Source organism: Lissotriton vulgaris, chromosome 11 (assembly GCF_964263255.1).
Source record: "Lissotriton vulgaris chromosome 11, aLisVul1.2, whole genome shotgun sequence".
Classification (NCBI taxonomy): domain Eukaryota; kingdom Metazoa; phylum Chordata; class Amphibia; order Caudata; family Salamandridae; genus Lissotriton; species Lissotriton vulgaris.
Window position 1 is genome coordinate 545,201,107 of NC_141699.1, and position 20,924 is coordinate 545,222,030.

The 20,924-nt window shown below is 46.6% G+C and overlaps 1 protein-coding gene across 2 annotated transcripts in view; it reads right to left on the minus strand.

Annotated features, from left to right (window-relative positions):
- The window catches only part of GPAT4 (glycerol-3-phosphate acyltransferase 4), a 284,422-nt gene that overhangs the window by 136,513 nt on the left and 126,985 nt on the right, over positions 1–20,924 (minus strand). The window contains exon 3 of one of the 2 annotated variants that reach the window (XM_086943600.1): positions 9,730–9,799. In XM_086943600.1, the coding sequence (XP_086799726.1) occupies positions 9,730–9,799 (70 nt within the window). Of the gene's footprint in view, positions 1–9,729; positions 9,800–20,924 lie in introns of those variants that run through there. The other variant, XM_086943601.1, reaches the window with a different exon arrangement.

The window sequence follows — 20,924 nt, forward strand, 5'->3', positions numbered from 1 at the left end:
GGAGCACAGACCCCACGCCACAAGCCGCATTTCCACGCGGCCTTTTTGCATTAGCGCTTAAACCTTATCTCTTGTCTCATTACTGTCCGCAGAATATGTTTAGCTGAGACATATCCTCCCCCTGCCCTCCGATGCCTTAAGACACCTAACAGGAGTAAGCCTGGCCTAATTACCTTTAAATGTTTTACGTTTGTTGGTCTATGTTTGTCACTTTGAAGTACTGGTATACATGCACGTTTTTAATCCCGTCCCCACGCATAGTTCTGAGAGGATGGACTATCACGCCACAAAAGTTTGGATGCGTGTGCGACTAAAATAACCTCTATAAGCACCATCTTACACGCACATATTGATCTGTGTGTATGATTATGGCCACTTATCCCATTTGGGTAAATTAAGCAGCAACACAGTAGCACAGCTATCTGGATAAGTCTATAAGCTAGCCCCCTGAACTTCCAGATGGCTATACAGGAACATAATGGGATTGGCATGATGCATGCTGACGCATGAGAATCATCACACCGTTACAGGCACGTAATTAAGTCTGTTTATGACTACTTTTCCGTTCTTTCCTCCCACAGGACTTTTTATCTTAAGCTCGCCGATTTTGGCAAGAGCCCACACCATAAGCAGACTTTTTTGCTTATTTGTCCACAAGAATCTAGGATTGGGTACGCTTTTTAGGGGGTGTAGACCGTCCATTTTCTTGCACCTTGGTCCTGAAGAAAACCTGGTAATTTCCACATATAGGTTGAAACATGTAGACCAGACCACCGCACATAGATACTCTTGGTCATAATTACCCTCAAAGTATCTCCACACTCTTTTTAACATTGTCCAGTTACTTACGAATAAAAATTTAAATTCCTATTAAGTTAAACCAGGACAATTTTTAACATTTGTTTGCACCCAACTCTCACAAACCAGCTCCGCTGTACTCCAGGTGTCGTAGCACACCCTGATGGCACTCGGTCATCAGGGTGGCCCCAATGATGAAGCATGTCACCACTAGGTTGGTGAGTGAGGGTTTTTTTTTTTTTTACAAAAGGATGAATTATTTCCTTTTTCAAACACACATCCCATTAAGAATCCATGAATCTCTATGGTGATACTCCTTTTGTTAATTGGAGTTCTTTTGAGCCCAGTGTATGCTGCACAAAATGCTGGCTTTCCTTCAGGAAGGGCAGGTTTTGATCCAATTGTCCATGTTGGACTTGCTATCCTACAGGACCTCTTCCTGAGACTCTCTCACACAAAACCTTTTCTCCCTGGCAGATGCAGACAGGAGGGTCATGCAGGCTCTTATTCCACCAGGCATTTAACCGGTTGGTTGAAGCCTTTGGCGGCTGGTATGGAAAGCCCAGGGCGGCTCCTGGTGAATCTGTCAATTTCCTGATTTCCTGAGCTGCCCGAGTTTAACTGAAGCACGGACAAGGAGGTTTCAAGAGAGAGGGAGGGGTTGGAAGAATTGTTTGCACTTTGAAAAAGGCAAATCACAGCCAGGCTGATTTGCCCCTGTTGCCACTCATGGAAGCTAAACGATTGCAAAGTATGCAAGTGCGACACATTAATTTTTACAGTTGAGGACTTTACACACCAGTTCAGGAGCAAACAAAATGTCAGTAGTAAAACCTCTTCCTGGTTGGTAATCTCACTGCAGTCTGGAAGTAAATCTAGGATCCATAGGGAAGCCTTGCCTGCTGTGAATAAAGAAGAGGACAGCTTGCTTGCTCCTATAAGAGGAGCAGAACAGTTAATGCCAGGGGAACCCAACCAGATCCCAGGAGGATCAACACAAAGACCTGCTGAATTTTTAATATCTGAGGTGGATGCCTCAATGCACCAAGCTAACCTAAGAGTCATGACACCCCTCACCATCTCATTATATTTCCATATCAGTCAGCTATTCCTGTTGACATTTTTTTTCTTACAGTGTTTGCTAAATCTATTCATTATTGTCACCATCCATCCTTTTATTTGAAAGGCTGTGCACTAAAAAGCTTCTTAGTCAAAAGTATTGATATAAAAAGTCTTAAGTCTCGAATTATCAGCTGCCCTTCTTGGTGGGACCGGCAGCGCATGTAGTTCAAGTGTGGCACTCAGCTAATCGGCACCTTAAATAGGATGATAAGATCACGCTTGCCACCCCGCGATGGAGTTCAGAGGACCTCAGTAGTCTGTGGAAATCAAAGGGTTTTGATAGATGGGATCTTATCGGGATCTCTCAGGTCAAAGATATTTGGGGAAAGGATGGAATTCTCACGTTTGAAGTGCTGCGAGACAGGCACAAGTTACGGGAGAGCGAAAAATTCCGATATTTGCAGATTAGGCATGCCCTAGTGGCAAGGATCCCCCTGGGGACCGAGCTTCCGGAGGCCTCCCCATTGGAGGATCGAGTGTTGGACGGTCACCTCCCTATTAAGACGATCTCACTGATCTACAAAAAGCTGATTAACCATACAGAGGACCCATTGGTTCAACTTAGAGGTCAATGGAGTGAGGATGGCTTTGTGCTGGAAGATGAGGATTGGAGAGAGGCGGTGTCTTACCCCAGGGTGGTCGCGGTCCCAATGAGACTAAGGCTAGTTCAATTGAAGATCCTACACCGCTCATATGTAACAGGTCCCCGGCTAGTAAAGATGGGTTTGGCGACTGATGGGTGGTGTCGTAGAGGCTGTGGAAAGACGGGTACCTTTATACATATCCTATGGCATTGTACAAAAATACAGGACTACTGGGTCCGAATACATGGCAAGATACGCGAGGTGATGGGGGTGGAAGTGCAGATAAAGGCCCGACGAAGTATCCTTAATGTATGGGAGCCAACCGACCTAAACACACACGGGAAACAATGGGCGACACTGGCATGCATGATAGCCAAGCGTAACATTGCACAATTATGGGGAGCTAACCAGGTGCCAAAGATAGGGAAATAGATGGAAGATCTTGATTGGTGCATGTTTAGAGAGAGATCAGTGTTTGTGGCTAGGGGTCGGCCCCAAAAGTGAGGGAAAGTCTGGGGTGCGTGGAATTCCTATTGGGGGGATATATGTACTCCTCCGCATATTGTGGAAGACGCTGTGCCGTTGGAGTCACCTGACCCAGTGTAAAATCCTAGATAATATGTCAGACATGGAAAAGTATGCACAAATGTTATGCTGGGTTACCTTTCACCTAATGCCTTTTATGTTGTTTTAAATGTTAATAAAAAGATTTATAAAAAATAAAAAAGTCTCGAATTACCTTCCTCATCATCCACGTCCCTTACTAAGACAAAATCTCTAGAGAGTTGCCATTGAACTCCCTGGGAACATACATCACAACCAGTTGCTTCAGACCTACTAATCCAGGTTCAATTCCAGCATTATATTTAGTCATCAGCCAACGAGTTCTCAACATCATATGGATTTCTGACAGCAGAGATCTCGGTCTCTTACTTTTCTCCGTATCCTTGTATATATTGTTGACCATCAATCCAAACTAGAGACCCATTGTCGTTGCATAGACAGCCCTGTGAAACATAAGTGGGCGGATGGCCCACCGAGATATATGAAACTTTATCACTCTTGGGTCAAAGATGGCCATGGTAATTAGGACATGTAAATGGGGAGCCCCTTCCCTGCCAGATCTGGACACATGGAAAAACGAAATAGACTGGTGCATGTTGGCAGAGAAACACACATATAAAGGCAGAGGCTTCCCGAATAAGTGGAGTAAAGTGTGGCAGCATTGGCAAGCCAACAGCGGACTAAATACGATGGAGTGAAAGCATGCAGGGTGTCGGAAGGATAATGCCAAAGGTTGAATGTTTAGGTTTAGAAGCACGCTAAAAGATATGAAATCATACTGATGGTCACACTATCCTAAAGTTTTTCCAGGCGATATCATTGAGTAATGCTTTTCGTAAAATGCTGGTGGCTAACGATTTGTGTAAAACTTCAATGAAATGCATTCAAAAATATATTTTGCAGCCCGCACTGCTAATACCTTCAATATTTACGACAGGTGAATAATGTTCTATATTGCAACCTGTTATGAATCTGGGGCATTTACTTCATAAGTATTACTGCTGTAGAGGTATTGGGCCCTAGACTGTCCCAGGATCTCCATCCATGCACTACAAGACCACGAATGAAAGCTGTTTGAGGAGACATGCAGGCCAGACAAAATGTACATGTGATGCAAATTTATTCTGAAGATTTTTATGTAGCCTTGAATGCTCATTTTTTGTAGTTAGTGCAACAACCCGAGTAAGGAAAAGAGCACTACTCTCCTCACTGAAACAAAAAACGTGTTCTACAGTAGTAGCACCATAATTTAACACTTCTAACCAAGCAGTGCCCCACTGTGAAATGTGCTACACAATGGCTAATGTGCCTGGTAGCCTTCTCGGGCTTATGAAGCACTCTATAAATACAACTACAAAATAATACAATAATACATGAAGTATGGCTTAAATGCATCTATGGAAATGCAAAAAGAATGGAGGGTGGTGGGGATGTCTCAAGCTATATAGCAGGGACAATGGGATCCAAACTAACGTAAGCTTTACATCTCCTGGAAACTGCCACACATCCCCCGAAGTCAGATAAATGCATCCCTAGTTGACATGTTCCAAACATCTGTAGGAGCTCCAATTAAAGAGGCTGCTTTCGATGCGCCATGATGATCGGCCTGAAAACCATGTCTAATGTGTTCTTTCTGCTGAGAGGAATAATTCTTCCAATGGTTTTGGAACATCTACAAGGAGTTATACTGTTAATGCCAAACGGGTTGTTGGCAATAACTTCCTTCGGCTCAAGGAATAAGTGTGTATTAGGAATGTGTCATAGGTGGGTAAGAAGGCTGGTCTATCCATGTTTGCAATGTTGTCGTTGTGTCTGATGGTGTTGGTTGCTGTTAGTGGATTTCTCTATGAAATGGGGCACCTGAAGAGATTGGAGTGGATTGAAACAATGCATGTACTGGTTGTGAAGAGAGTTACTTTTACTGTTTCCCTTCCGTATTGTTTCAAGACTGTAATATGTTTTTGTGGGCTAGACAAGCTGGAAGGGACTTTGGTGCATCAGATCTTTTCAAGATTATGAATTTATCTTTCCTTTTTGAGGGGGCAGGGGAGTGCTCATCAGCTATGGTCTGAAGGGGGACGCAGAAGTTTGTGAGGAGAGCGTTGGTATTTGTCGGTGGGTCAGTGTGTGACAAAGAGGTGTGCATCAGAGGGAAGTTCTTGTATGAACGATTTGAGATTTGTGTAGGGGATGGTTTGGTTGTTAAGCTGAAGCCAATGACACAGAGATCAGTTCAGTCTTTTGGGAAAGCATTATAGGTCAAGGAGACTTAATATTGCTGAGATGTCTAATTATTGGAGTGTATGGGTGCAAAGTGAGTTGTAATAATAAGGTGATGTCAGCTGATGCATCTTTTGTGAAATTTGATATAGGATCAGCAGGAAATGTTCTATCTTGACATACAGGTTTGTGCTGCCGATTTGGAAATGGACAGGATTTTGGCGAATTCCAAGATGAAACGTTTGTTGCAGCTGGGTGGTTTGTAATACGGGTGAGAATTATTGGCTCGAGAATTAAGAGAAGCCAGTCATGTGAAGATACATTAGGAGGATGAAGCTAAAGCAGCAGCAATGCAAATGTAGAAAGTTGCAGAATGGGTTGTAAATGTAAATGTAAATGTATTGCGATTTATATAGCGCACGTATCACCCGAAGGCATCAAGGCGCTTGCCTTGGGTATAAGACAGCCAGACTTCCGCTAGTTTTGAGGGTGCATGACTAGTGTGCAGTATACTTAAGACTCAGAAAGAGGTGGAGGGAAGTCTTGTGATGAGAAGGATTTCCAACATTTTGTGTGCCAAGGCCCCATGTATTAACTAAGTGATGGCGAGCAGACTTGGTGCCAACATGAACGACAGGGGGAACCGATGGAGTGGAGTGGATATTGATATGTGCATCAAGTTTAAAATCAAATCAAATCAAACATATTTGTAAAGCACGCTACTCACCCGCTAGGATATCAAGGCGCTGAGAGGAGGGAGGGGGGAGCCGCTACTGCTCGAACAGCCAGGTCTTGAGTGGTTTACTGAAGAAGAGATGGTCCTGGGTCAGCCGTAGGTGGGTGGGTGGGTAGGGAGTTCCATGTCTTGGCCGCCAGGTAGGAGAAGGATCTTCCTCCGGCAGTGGTTCTGCGAAATCGTGGGACGCTGGTGAGGGCGAGGCTGGCGGATCGGAGCTGGCGGGTGGGTGTGTAGAATGTGAGGCGGCTGTTGAGGCATTCGGGGCCCCTGTCGTGGAGAGCCTTGTGTGCGTTGGTGAGGAGTCTGAACGTGATCATCTTGCTGACGGGGAGCCAGTGCAGGGCTCTCAGATAGGCAGAGATGTGGCTATGACAGGGGATGTCCAGGATGAGTCGCGCAGAAGCGTTCTGTATGCGCTGGAGTCTTTTCTGTAGTTTGGCTGTGGTTCCGGCGTAGAGGGTGTTCCTGTAGTCCAGTCAGCTGGTGACGAGGACTTGGGTGACCGTCTTCCTAGTTTCGGTGGGGATCCACCGGAAGATCCTTCGGAGCATGCGCAGGGTGTTGAAGCAAGATGACGAGACGGCATTGACTTGTTTGGTCATCGTGAGGGAGGAGTCCAGGATGAAGCCCAGGTTGTGTGCGTGGTCCGTGGGCTTGGGGGCGGTGCCCAGTGCAGGGGGCCACCAGGGGTTGTCCCAGGCGGAGGGGGATGGTCCGAGGATGAGTACTTCCGTCTTGTCTGAGTTCAGTTTCAGGCGGCTGAGCTTCATCCATTCTGCGACGTCTTGCATTCCTTCGTGGAGGCTGGCTCTGGCGGTGGCGGGGTCGTTGGTGAGGGACAGGATCAGCTGGGTGTTGTCAGCGTAGGAGATGATGTTTAGGTTGCAAGGACTGCGAGGGGTCGAGGGATCAGTTTGTCTCGAGGAAGGCGGAGACTTGTTTGTTGACGGTCTTCTCGATGACTTTGGCAGGGAAGGGGAGGAGCGAGATGTGGCGGAAGTTCTTGAGGTCCGTGGTGGGTTTCTTCAGGAGGGCACTGAGCTCCGCATGTTTCCAGCTCTCCGGGAAGGTGGCGGATACGAAGAGCTGTTAACGATGTTCTGAAGTTGGGGTGCGATGATGGAGTCAGTTTTGTTGAAGATGTGGTGTGGACAGGGGAGCCGGAGTGGATGGTATTCATCATACGGGTGGTGTATTCGGTGTTGGCCGAGGTCCAGGTGCAGAGGGTGGTGGTAGGGGGCGCTGGTTCGGTGGTTGGGTGCATGGTTTGGGCGCTGAAGCTGTTGTGTATGTCGGCGATCTTGCGGTGGAAGAACGTGGCGAGTGAGTCGCAGAGGTCTTGCGAGGGTGTGATGTCGTTGTTGCAGGCGCTGGGGTTGGAGAGCTCTTTAACGATGCTGAAGAGTTCCTTGCTGTTGTGGGTGTTGTTGTCCAGTCGTTCTCTGAATGTTGTCCTTTTGGTGGTGCGGATCAGCTGGTGGTGGTTGCGGATGGCGTTCTTGAGGGCTGTCATGGTTTCTGTGGACTGGTCGTGGCGCCAGGCTTTCTCGAGGGTACGGCAGGATTTCTTGAAGTTTTTGAGGTCGTTGGTGAACCATAAGGCTTTCTTACTGCCGGGTTTGCTGGGAGGAATCTTCAGTGGTGCAAGGGCATCGGCGCAGTTGGTGAGCCACTGTGTGAGGTTGCGGGCTGCTTCGTTGGGGTCCGTTGTGTTGATAGGAGGGTGGTAGCTTAGGGAGGTGGTGAGCTGGTCGGCTCTGATCTTGGTCCAGCGTCTTCGGGGAACCTGTTGCGGGTGGTGGTGGGTCGTGGTTCTCCTGAAGTTGAAGTGGACGCAGCTGTGATCTGTCCAGTGTAGTCCGGTGGAGTGGCTGAAGGAGATGTGGTTGCTGGAGGAGAAGACTGCGTTAAGCGTGTGGGTGGGGGTGTTCACCAGTTGCTTGAGTCCGAGGTTGGCGAGGTGGTCCAGCAGGGTGGTGGTGTTGTTGTCGTTGTTGTTTTCCAGGTGGAAGTTGAGGTCCCCTAGGAGGATGTAGTCTGAGGAGGTGAGGGCGTGCGGGCTGATGAAGTCTGCGATGGCTTCGCTGAATTGTGCGCGTGGTCCTGGGGATCTGTAGATGAGAGTGCCTCTGAGGGTGGTCTTGGGGTCGGTGTGTATCTGGAAGTGAAGGTGCTCGGCGGCGGTGAGGGTGTCGTCTGAGTTGGTCGTGATGCGCATGGAGTTTTTGTGGACGATGGCGATGCCTCCTCCGGTTTGGTTCACGCGGTCCCTCCGGGTGATTTTGTAGCCCTCCGGGATGGCTATGGCAATATCGGGGGCTGAGGAGGTGTTCATCCAGGTTTCTGTGAGGAAAGCGACGTCCGGCGCTGTTGTGTCGAGGAGGTTCCAGAGTTTGACGGCGTGCTTGTGGATGGAGCGGGTGTTGAGCAGGATGCACTTGAGGTGATTTTTGCTGGTGCCTGGTCTGGCGGGTGCGGTGCAGGTCCGGAGGCAGGTGAATTTGCAGGCTTGGCAGGTGAAGGGTCCGTGAGTGCGTTTCGGGGTGGCTCGGGGTGGCTCGGTGGCAGGCGGGGTTCCGGCCGGTGTTGAGTGCGTGGAGGGTGGCGGCGTCGTAGATCAGTCGGGTGGGCTGGTATCGTTGGGGACCAGAGGTCCTGGCGCTGGGCGACGGTCCAGGCGCAGACGGGCGTAGACAGGCTTGCCTTTGACGCGCCCGCTGCGCGTGATCGCTGCGCGTACGTGTGGACTTCGCCATAAATGGCGAAGTGGGAGGGAGGAGCAGCTAGGAGGCGGGAGCGGGGCGGCGAATGGGAAGGGGGCACAGAAGAGAAAGGGGCGAGGCCGCAGGGGAGCAGCGGCAGGGAGCGGGGGGAGAACAGAGCGGGAAAAACATAGGCGAGGGGGCAAATCAAGAAACAATACAACAAGTAATAAATCACAGTCACGGGCAGCAAATACTGGCACAAAAAACAAAGCCCGGAATCCTCAGCTGCAGGAGCAGCGGCGAATCACGGGCAGAAACAGGCACAGACTACCAGACCCAGAATCCTCAGCTGCGGGGCAGCGGCAAACTCGCGGCAGTAGCAAGGAAGCTTGGGCACACTAACGGGGAGTCGCGCAGTGTGTGGAGCGACCGGCCCTGAAGCAGGGTCAAGGGTCACCAAGTTTGGTGATCTGGTTGGTGTGGTGTGCAGACATGAGTGTTGTGGGATTTGGACTGAGGATGTTTGTGTTGAACAGATCATTGTGGCAGACCTGGAGATAGCGGTGGCATGCATGTAGTGTGCTGAGGGGCGGAAGTCAGGCGCATAAGCGGCATAAAATACATGGATAGGGTAATTCACAGAACAACAGTTTGACTTGTACTCTGGTATAGGATACTGATAATAATAAAACCAGAACGAGAGGCCAGCATATCTGTAAAAGAGGGGATCAAAAATAAGAATTATACTATCATACACATTTCTGATGCACTCAATACCAATGTGCTTTCCAAAGTATCAACTCAACCCATATACTCTCCATTTGATGTAGCAACATGACACACAGCTGTGTAATCTGTATGCGAGTAAAAGGCTGTGTTTCTGCTTTGTATGTGCCAATCTCACCCTCTGTATTAGTATGTTGACATGAAAGACCTCCTACTGCAAAGGGTACAATACTCTCACTGGTGTTCTGCTATGCAGATAAGAGGTACTTACCATTGCTGCAAGGTTTGTACACAGCGTGGTTGCTCTCTTTGGCCCCTCGCTCTATCCTTAGCGTTGCCCACTGCGGATAAAAAGAAAAACTGCTTTAGAGAACAGAGAGAATGGCTGATTCCCGACAATAGCTTATGTTAAGTTGCCTTTATTGGAGTATTGCTCTTTTACCACAGTGAGGCCTCCTAGTACTCATGTGTATCTGGGAGAGCAAGCAGCACTTATTCTGGATTGTCTTGACTGCGGGCTGGAAGGTTGGTACATAAACGGTAGCAGGAAAGTTCAGGAAGAGAAAGCATTCAGGACGATGAAGTGTACAAAAAAAATGTTTAAAGAGGCACAAACCTTTACTGAATTAGACAGGACCTGCAGGGTTGATTGATTGCTTGGGCGGCAGGGAGGACTAAGTGTTCTAACGAGACAGACAGCAGCAAGTGAGTCTTTGGCACTTTGACAGACGCAGAGAAAACAAGCTGACTTGATGGTATGCTTCTTTCTCTGGGTGAATGTGCACTGTAATATCATGGATGTGTTTAGTGTTTTTGATGGCGCCCATGGAAAGGGCTGGTTGTACAGGAATGTGAACACTCAATTCTGCTGTAGTACTACCGGTTTTGCCTATTTAAAATTCAGTGGTTGGCGCACAGAGCTCATGACATTACATTCAAGCATTAAAGATTAGCCAGTTTACACAATACGGCAAGTGCTTTAACCCATACCCTGTTTAACTAGTGTAATCTTAAATGGACGATTTGTAAACCATAACCACATTAAGTGTTTGACTATCCCCAATTATTAGCAAATTAATTCAAGAAACCTGTTTATGGGTAGTTAAGTATTGGCAAAGCTAATAGGTCTCGTCTATGCAAGAGATACTGGCTTTGCCAATGTGTTTTAGCCATATTGTACACCAGCGTGGCTGTGGTTCGGCATGCTTTAAAGTTAGTAGTGCAAAGTGGAGGGGAGTAGAGTATTATAAAGTTTCAGAGTGGCGTAGAGTAGAATATCGTAGAGTGGCATAGAGTGTTGTGGTGCAGAGTGGCATAGCGTGGCGCACAGTAGAGTGGCATAGTGTGGAGTACAGTAGAGTGGCATAGCGTAGCGTACAGTAGAGTGGCACAGAGTAGAGTGGCATGGAGTGCGTACAGAGGAATGTTGTGCAGTATTGGGCATCTCCGTGTCGGGAGTCTCAGTGTCGGGCAGCATGGGGCAGAGCGTAGAGTGTCAGTGTAGAGTGGCGTAGAGTGTCATAGTGTAGCATGGAGCATAGTTCAATGTTGTGGACTGCCGTAAAGTGGCGCAGAGTAGAATGTTGTGGAGTGTCGTAAACAGTGCAGAATAGAGTGCAGTGTTGTAGAGTAGAGTGCTGTGGAGTGCATGGAGTGGAATGTTGTTGAGTGTCAGTGCAGCGTAGCATAGTGCATCGTTGGCATAGTGCAGAGTGGCACAAGCAGAGTACAGTAGAGTGTCGAGGAGTGTGTACAGTGGAATGTCGAGGAGTGCATATAGTGGAATGGTGGGGATTGAGTACAGTGGAATGTCGTGGAGTCCGTACAGTGGAATGTTCTGGTGTAGAGTAGAGTGTTGTGGAGTGGCACAGTGCATAGTGGCACAGAGTAGCATACTGTAGAGTGTCGTGGAGTGCGTACAGTGGAATGTTGTGGAGTGACGAATAAACACATTTAGTTCAAAACCAAACCTTGTCACATGGGGCTCATTTACTATTCACAACACTACACCGCACTCACAGTAATAATGGCAGAGACTACACGTTCCACTTTCTCAGCCGAGGAATTAGAGAGAATTCTAGTGAAAGCGTTACCTTTTGAGGGAATAGGAATCTCAGAACCGAGTTTAGACAATGAGGATTCGGATGAGTTTACCACACTGATTCAAATCAAATTCCAAAAGTTTTATTCGAAATTCATGATTGAAATCATAAAAGCATACATTTAAAAGGTGCATAGCACATAAGTTACAGAAAGAAGGGGTTGTTACATTCACCAGCATTAAAATCTAGTAATACCAATAAGTACAAAAGAGTCTAAAATGCAGTTAATTTACAAAGTTCATTACATTGAATTCCTGAATTTGATCAATAATTTTAAAAAACTCGATACAGCGTGTGCAACAACAACATTTTCTAGCTGTTGCAGCCTAATAAAGGCAATTCTACAAGTGCGGTGGCCCTATGCCTTCAGGATTGGTTTCAGGAAGGCCGCCCTAGGAGCTGAATAAAATTTACAAAAAAGAATACAATGAATGTTTGATTGGGCGGAGGTTTCATCGCATGGGCAAATAAGTGTCTCCCTTGACCAGTTATTACAGACTGGAAAAGTAATTAAGCGGAAGAAGGTACCAAACCTAAAATGGGTCAGTAACATTCTAGAATAACAGTTAAAATCACTTATAAGATACAGTTGAGGCCCTTTATTGGCGGTAATTTGCTGGTAATCCATGACTGAGTTTTTAGATTTTTCCATGTCCCATCTATTATTAGCTAAATAGTCCAGAGCCATTTTTTTCAGTAGCTTTCTTGCGACCACCTCCATACTAGATGGTCTCGTAAAGTACTCTGGATGGCCAATCTCAGTTTTTAACATATGCCAGCCATTTAATGTTGCTGACACCGTCAAGGGTCAAACAATCATTCAATTACGGTTTAAGGATATCTCCGGAGTGACCCACACCGTATGCCATAGTAGTATGGGCGCGATTTTTCTGACATCTGAAATGTACGATAAGCCCAGTTCAATATATGTGAGGTAGGTTGCTGTTGATTTAGGGGCCCCAAGCAAGTATCTGAGGTACTGGTTCTCGGTTAGTTGAATCAATGGTGCATTTTCGATTCCCCAGATTCCTGATCTGTATGTGGCCGTGGAGATACATTTAGCCTTGTAAATTACGGTCAGTTCCTTCAAGGGTCTACCCCCTATTTTGGCTGCAAAGTTGTTTAGCGCTCCTACAGCCCGAGAGAAGGCTAAGTGTCTTGCCCTCACTGCAGTATGCCAATTGCCTCTCCTATCGAAATTTATTCCTAGGTAAGAGAATTGGTCGATAGTCTCAATCCTCCTACCCTTGAGGAATATTGAGCAGGATGCTTTCTTAGAACCAGGCCCACAGGCCATGGTGAAAGTTTTTGTGATGTTTATTTTTAAGCCCTTATCTTTCATGTAGTTGGAGAATTTCAGAACGGCCCTCTGTAAGCCTACCTTGGTTCGGGACATAATCGCAGCGTCGTCTGCATAAAGGAGTATTGGCACCGGCTGTCCCTTAATCGATGGGTAGTCGAACTGTGACTCTTTAAGTGATTACCAATGGAGTTTATATATAGGGTGAAGAGTAGGGGGGCTGGTATGCACCCCTGTCTCACACCCCTCCTAATGGGGAACTTATCCGAGCACTCTCCCTGAGTGCCGTACCTTACCCTGGCTCCACCACCCCTATATAATTCCTTGATGAATGTAAGGATTTGATCATCAATGCCCATGTCAGAAAGTGTGGACCACAAGTTATTGTGGTCCACACAATCAAAGGCTGAGCTTAGGTCAACGAAAGTGATGTAAAGATTACCCTTCTTAGCTTCAATATACTTTGATATAACAAGGACCAGGTTTAATCCCTGTTCAACTGTGCCTTTGCCCGTTCTAAATCCGTACTGAAGGCTGGAAATAATATCACCCTCCTCCGCCCATATTTGAATTCGGTTTAAAATTATACGGCCTGCTACCTTCATTAAGGCGTCAAGAAGGGAAATTGGCCGATAGCAGGTGGGGTCGTTCCTATCTCCTTTTTAGGTTTTGCCTAGCCAATGCGTACAAAGTACGCATGGCTAGGAAAAACTTAATGATGTGTGTGTGTGAGGACTGGACTGTCCCCACTTTCTCATTGGCTAGCTCCATAAATGGAGGCTAGCCATTGGGAGACGGGCCTGTCCGTCAATCCCGGACCAGATTCGGGGGCGTTCCCGAGAATTTTTGGCTTTTGGCGACGTCAGCTGAAAGCCTGCCCTCGGGAACGCCCCCGAATCTGGTCCGGCATTGACGGCACCCAGAAGACGTCCATTGCTTTTCGTTTTAGGGCTGACTTCTGTGCAGTATTGTTTTTGGCCACTGGGTGGCACTGCAGCGCTTCTGTTTGGCAAGTCCCGGCAGTTAGCTTTGGAGGCTCGCCTCCAGCGGTGGTTCGTGAAAAATTGCGGTTTGGCTTCTGCTCTCATGGGCCCTTTTAAATACATGATTGTGTTGAGTGGAATATGCGTAGGTGCTTTTTTTGTAATAAACCAGTTGTGATCTTCTAGTTTATTCTCCAAAGACAATGGTTCAAATGATAGAACTGATCGTACTGTTGGATCTTTCAAATATGTGCATTGTATGGCGGCACTGACCTACGTGTCACTTCTACGCTCTTCGTTATTGGTCACTTAGCAGCATTCCCTTATGTGTTGCCATCTGATAAAGCTGGAGTTGGTGACTGGATCTCCGTGTACTCAAGGTTGCTGAAGTTGGTGGGGCTGTGCATCATCTGTGCAGTAGAAGAAAAAACAGCCTGTACACATCATTTTGATGTGGGGTATCTGGGATAAAGATGTGGAAGTTGATTCATCTGCCCTACTACATCCCAGACTCTTATGAAATTCTAAGAAGATGTAAAGTGGTCAATAGCCTTTAAGAATAGGGAGACACATTTCTATCATCCGCAATAGGATTTCATGCAAGTTCCGCAAAACTAACAAATCTCGCTCTGTAGCTCAGGCAACCTCTTGGCGGTGCTGGTGACAAGAACCACACGCAGCAGCGTTTAGGACTATGTATCTGTAGACATCAAGTAGTAAATGCGCTCCCGTCACCAGACAGGAGTGGTTCACACAGAACCCACCACAAACATGCTGAAAGACTCGTGGGAGCAGCATCAGATGGAAAACAAGGGCAAACCTAAAGACACGGAAGGAGGGACGTGTTCCTTCAGGAAATAAAAACATGAACTTCGTACGGTATCTTCGGGTGGAAAATTGCTCCTACAATTTTTTGCAATCTTTATTAAATAAAGAATAAATAAAGGTAACACTAGTTGTAAGCAGACGATGTGCTAGGAGATTCCCTTTGCTCTGGTGAGGTCTGTAGACCGCTGCATGTTCCTGTTCTGTGCCTTTAGACCAAAGGAGGAAAAGCCATGCTTCTGGAAACATCACGCGTGAAGCTCGGAGCGGTGGAGACGGCCGCACGTGACCTGCCGTGATCTTTAATTATGCAATAAACAAGATGTATGGGAATCCCAGCTGAACCCGTTCTCTTCATTAGCTGAACGAGGCGACGGTCTGGAGGAGTTTTATAGAGGTGCTGAGCTCATCTGGATTTCTTCCTTCTTCGATCCAGACCGCGGACTGTCAGGGGGGCACTGTTATTTCTGAGAGCAGCTCGGACTAGAATTAAATGTACAGTCCTGCAGTTGGTTATAATCTTACACTTGAGAGCACCTTCTTGAGGGCTATTTCTGCTATTAAAGGACAAGTTACATTGTTTATCGGGATACTATTTAAGCTGTAGGAACGGACAGAATATATAAGCTGTCACTAACCGCGAGGCCGTTCATATGGATTCTACATGTTAACCTGCGCTGGCATGGTTTATACTCACCACCACGGATTCCCTCTGTCATTCACGGAGCTTAGACAGGCAGACGTCTGCCGAGAAGTTCTATTTAAAGAACTTAATTTAATTTATAAGGAATTCGATCACTCAGCCAAACATTTATGTCAAGCAGACCGCCCTGTTAGGTCAGTTTGGTGACATTCCAAAATCATGGGGTGGTTGGACTACACCTATCTTTTATCTGGCTTTTGCAACTCCAGCTCAAAGTGTGGGATGGAATGGAATCGACGCCACCTCTGTACGGTCTTTGATATTGATTCAGAGTGCAGAGTGCAGATTCAGAGTGCAGAGTGCAGATTCAGAGTGCAGAGTGCAGATTCAGAGTGCAGAATGCAGATTCTGAGTGCAGAATGCAGATTCAGAGTGCAGAATGCAGATTCAGAGTGCAGAATGCAGATTCAGAGTGCAGAATGCAGATTCTGAGTGCAGAGTGCAGATTCAGAGTGCAGATTCTGAGTGCAGATTCAGAGTGCAGAATGCAGATTCTGAGTGCAGAGTGCAGATTCAGAGTGCAGAGTGCAGATTCAGAATGCAGATTCAGAGTGCAGAATGCAGAATGCAGATTCAGAGTGCAGATTGAGAGTGCAAAGTGCAGAATGCAGATTCAGAGTGCAGATTCAGAGTGCAGATTCAGAGTGCAGATTCAGAGTGCAGATTCAGAGTGCAGATTCAGAGTGCAGATTCAGAGTGCAGATTCAGAGTGCAGATTCAGAGTGCAGATGCAGAGTGCAGATTCAGAGTGCAGAGTGCAGAGTGCAGAGTGCAGATTCAGAGTGCAGATTCAGAGTGCAGATGCAGAATGCAGATTCAGATTCAGAATGCAGAATGCAGAGTGCAGATTCAGAGTGCAGATTCAGAGTGCAGATTCAGAGTGCAGATTCAGAGTGCAGATTCAGAGTGCAGAGTGCAGAATGCAGAGTGCAGAATGCAGAATGCAGAGTGCAGAATGCAGATTGCAGATTCTGAGTGCAGAGTGCAGATTCAGAGTGCAGAGTGCAGATTCAGAGTGCAGAGTGCAGATTCAGAGTGCAGATTCAGAGTGCAGAATGCAGATTCAGAGTGAAGAATGCAGATTCAAAATGCAGAATGCAGATTCAGATTCTGAGTGCAGATTCAGAGTGCAGTGCTGTTTGAATGGAGCCCAAGGAGGAGCATTTGTTGGAATGAAGTTCTAGGGACATGCGGTGTTCTGCAGCTGCTATCTCGTGATCTAACTTATTTATGGCTTTCGTTAGGAAGTGATCAATTGTCCCTCTGGCACCAGCGTCCAACTGGCACCGGGGACTCTGCACCAGGCGTGTCTATATGCGCCTCCTGGCGCGTGAGGATGATGCGTCTGCCCCTGAGGCTCCTGGGGCTTGTAGGCAGCAACTGCGGCAGCTGTCCGACTGGCGGAGCCAAGCCCGGCCGGTCGGTGGAAGAGAGGGGGTGGAGCAAAGCCCGGCCGCGTGGAGAACAACAACAGCGGGAGCGAAGAGTCAAGCAGCCGACCCCTGGTGAGCTAACAGCGTCCAACTGGCACCGGGGACTCTGAACCGGGCGTGTCTATATGCGCCTCCTGGCACGTGAGGATGATGAGTCTGCTCCTGGGGCTTGTAGACAGCAACTGCGGCAGCTGTCCGACTGGCGGAGCCAAGCCCGGCCAGTCGGTGGAAGAGAGGGGGCGGAGCAAAGCCCGGCCGCGTGGAGAAGAACAACAGCGGGAGCGAAGAGTCAAGCAGCCGACCCCTGGTGAGCTAACAGCGTCCAACTGGCACCGGGGACTCTGCACCAGGCGTGTCTATATGCGCCTCCTGGCGCATGAGGATGATGCGTCTGCCCCTGAGGCTCCTGGGGCTTGTAGGCAGCCACTGCGGCAGCTGTCCGACCGGCGGAGCCAAGCCCGGCCGGTCGTGGAAGAGAGGGGGCGGAGCAAAGCCCGGCCGCGTGGAAAAGAACAACAGCGGGAGCGAAGAGTCAAGCAGCCGACCCCTGGTGAGCTAACAGCGTCCAACTGGCACCCACACTGTAAAAAACCCAAATAAAAACAACGATACATGGTATCATGATGACAGAATACTTAAGAGAAAATGCGCCCCCCCAAGATCTTATTGTAAGAAATGACCCTTTCATTTTTCAACATAAAAAGATTTTGTTAAAAAGACTGGTCTCGAATCTTTTGGCACTGTACAAGAGATTGGTTAAGCATCATCATTAAGACAGCAATGTGCTCATCCCAAGGACTGAAAACAGAGATTTAGACAATTGAGGTCCAGTTAAAAGCCTACCAATTACCTACCAATCTAGTGCTACCCTATAGAAAAGACTCGAAGAGCTGAACCAACCAATCGATGCATGAATTTGTGGTCTCTCTCAAACAATGCAAATTCCAAAAAATTGAAGAAAGACACTTGCAAATTTAGCCACGAATGAGTATATCCATATATCAGGAATGACCAAGTCTCCTCCGGGAGTAACCCAGGGTACAATACAGCCAGTGACATATCGAACTCGGGATCAAACAGCTCAGACTGTAGCTCAGGAGCCATAGGCAACTTTAGAGGCAGAAGAAACAATATAAGGGGTTACGGACAAGGAAGAGGTTGGGGACCACATCACGGTCCCGATGTATTCAGGACTGTTCTACTATGGTCCACCTCAGCCACCACACATGCAGCCACCCCCTTTCAATCCTTGGGAACCACAGAGCGGCCCAAAAACACACTACCCACAATATCAGCATGGACCTTTTTTAGGGGCATGCTAGGGTCGCCCAAGAAGCAGAAGGCAAAAGAGGACATAACTACAGAGGGCTTCAGAATAGGAAAAGATTGTGGTTTCAACCAGGAGCATGATAAGCTTGAGCAACCAACGAGGTCCGGGCAGCAGACTAGCATAATTGTTAACCTCACACAACGAACACTTTCTCCACCACAGATGCAGGTACTTGAGAACGTTTGGGTTTTGTCCCAACAGCCAACTTAGATAACTTCAAGCTGAGCTGTGAAATCAACGAGTTTATAAGGAAACTCATGCTTAGGGCCCATTTCATCACCAAACCTATTGAAAAAGACCTGCAAGTAGACACAGGTCTCAGGGTAAAATCATCTTTCACACCACCCATCACAGCTATTCCAGTAGAGATCCTGACTTTTGAAAAGGCGGTCTTAAAGGAAATTGGGGACTTCGATCCTCACACATCGAGAATCTTTCATAGCACAACCATGGAACTAAAGCTAGCAATCAGACAACTGGCTGATGTTAGGATTTGGTGATAAAGCCAGCTGACAAAGCGGGAGCAGTGGTTGTACAAACAAAAGAGGAGTACCGGATGGATGCCTCCGACTCAATGACACAAGAACTATGAACCTCTGACTAGTGACCCCAATGAATCACTCAGAGTATGTATAGCTAGCATTACAGAGGAAGCACTGGCACATGACTGGACATCACAGAAAGAAAGTGAAATCCTTGTTAACAAGTCTCTCGTCATTCCATATTTCTATGCCATCCCGAAGATGCACAAAAACCTGGAAAATCCCCCAGGACGACCCATAGTATCAGGGATAGGCTCAATTCAGGACATGTATCCAGATTTACTGACGCCTTTCTGAAACCCATTATACAGAACATAGATACATATGTCAAGGACACTAAAGGCGTACTACAGTTACTTAAAGATACAGTTTTTGACCCTGAAAACCATATACTCATGGGCTTAGAGATTGAAAGCCTCTACACTAGCCTCCCAAACTCTCAACATAATTAAAGATGTACTATTTGAGGTTGACTGGGAGCACCAAACCCAAGGAATATGGTAATGGAATGTAGCAAATGGGTCCTAACCCAGAATGTTTTCAACTTTGAGGACGCCCTATACCTACAAAAATATGGAACCAGTATGGGTAGGCTAGCTGGAACCCAGGAAGGGGAGGGGAAACCTGTTGTCAAACTGATTTTCCAAGGGTGTGTCGCACCCTTGGTAGTTACACCACTGGATTGGACAAGGGAGCTCTGAAGGCCAAAAGAGAGGAATTCTGCCATCTTGGAAGTGGCAGAGTGGTGCTTCCTGGGATAGCCAGATGCCACACTTCCTAGGAAGTGGACATCGGGAGGAAGGGGACCTGGTAGACTATTGGCTACCAACAGCATTGTACCCAGAGGGTATTTTCTGTGCATAAAACTGTGACCAAGGACTGGGAAAGTCTGAAACGCGTAGGGTGGGAGAAAACCTACAGAAAATAAAGCACTAAAACCATCTTGAAAGTGGTGCGCGGCGTCTTCTTCATTGAGGATTTTGCTTCTAAAAAAAAATATATATATATATATATAAAGGAATCCCAACCTGTCAGTGGATGACAGGCAACAACAGGGTGTAGACCTCAATACGCCACAGCAGACAGCCAAAAGCAAAGCTCACAAACGATCCAACTCAAGTGAGTAGCAGGTTTAAACGTTTATTAGAAGAATAACGCGTTTCACTCCACTGGGGAGCTTGTTCACACAAAAGGTATATATATATATATATATACACACACACATACATATATATATATATACATATATATATATATATATATATATATATATATATATATATATATATATATATATATATATATATACACAGCAGTTGTGGGCTGTGTTACGTGGGTAGCACCAAGCTACAAGTACACAAGCGCATATTGCAGCACATGAGAGCGGTAACCAATAAAGATGAAGCCTACCCTGTGGCAAGACATGGGAACCTATGCCACGGAGGTGATGTGAACTGCCTCAAGTAATATGCAATTGACATGGTACAGCCACTACGTAGAGGGGGCAACAGGGAAGCATATTTAAGACTACTTGAAACCCGATACATTCTGGACCTCGATACCAAGACACCAAATGGCCTCAATGCGACGGAAGATTTATACACATGTCTTTAAATAACAATCATAAAATGACAAGTGCTATAGATCTGTCTAGAGATACATATACCCAATAACAAGTTCTGGGCAAATAAAGTCGTCAAACTAATAAAACATCTAGTACTGCTTGGTTTTAACAAATTTCAGTTTAATTACACACTATGGGAAACCACACGATTTTTTCTTAAAGTACAGGAACAACATTGATTTCCCAGGCAATGTAGTAGCAGTAATCCAAAAGCCAACAAAGCCCACTTGGGCGATGTACTAAGTACCCTCTCTCAGGCTATACTCAAGTCTATACCGAACAGAGTTTAGCGGCTAATATATGCACTTTATTTCGCCAACTTTGCACACAAATTACCCTTTTATCGAATACAATAAGTATGGATTCAATGTATTTTACATATGTGATCTTAAATTTCGATAATATCATAAAGGGTGTGTATATACGATGAAATATTACAAATAGTGTTGGTGTATATAGGTGTTATTGCTGCTATTATGGAAAATGTTTAATATTTTATAATTGCAACTATGCACATATTTGTATATATATTTTACATATTTTATCTATTTATTGTGAATTTTGCACATGTCTCTGGAGTATTAACAAATGAGGGAGTTGTCACAAAAAAACAAAAAAAGATAC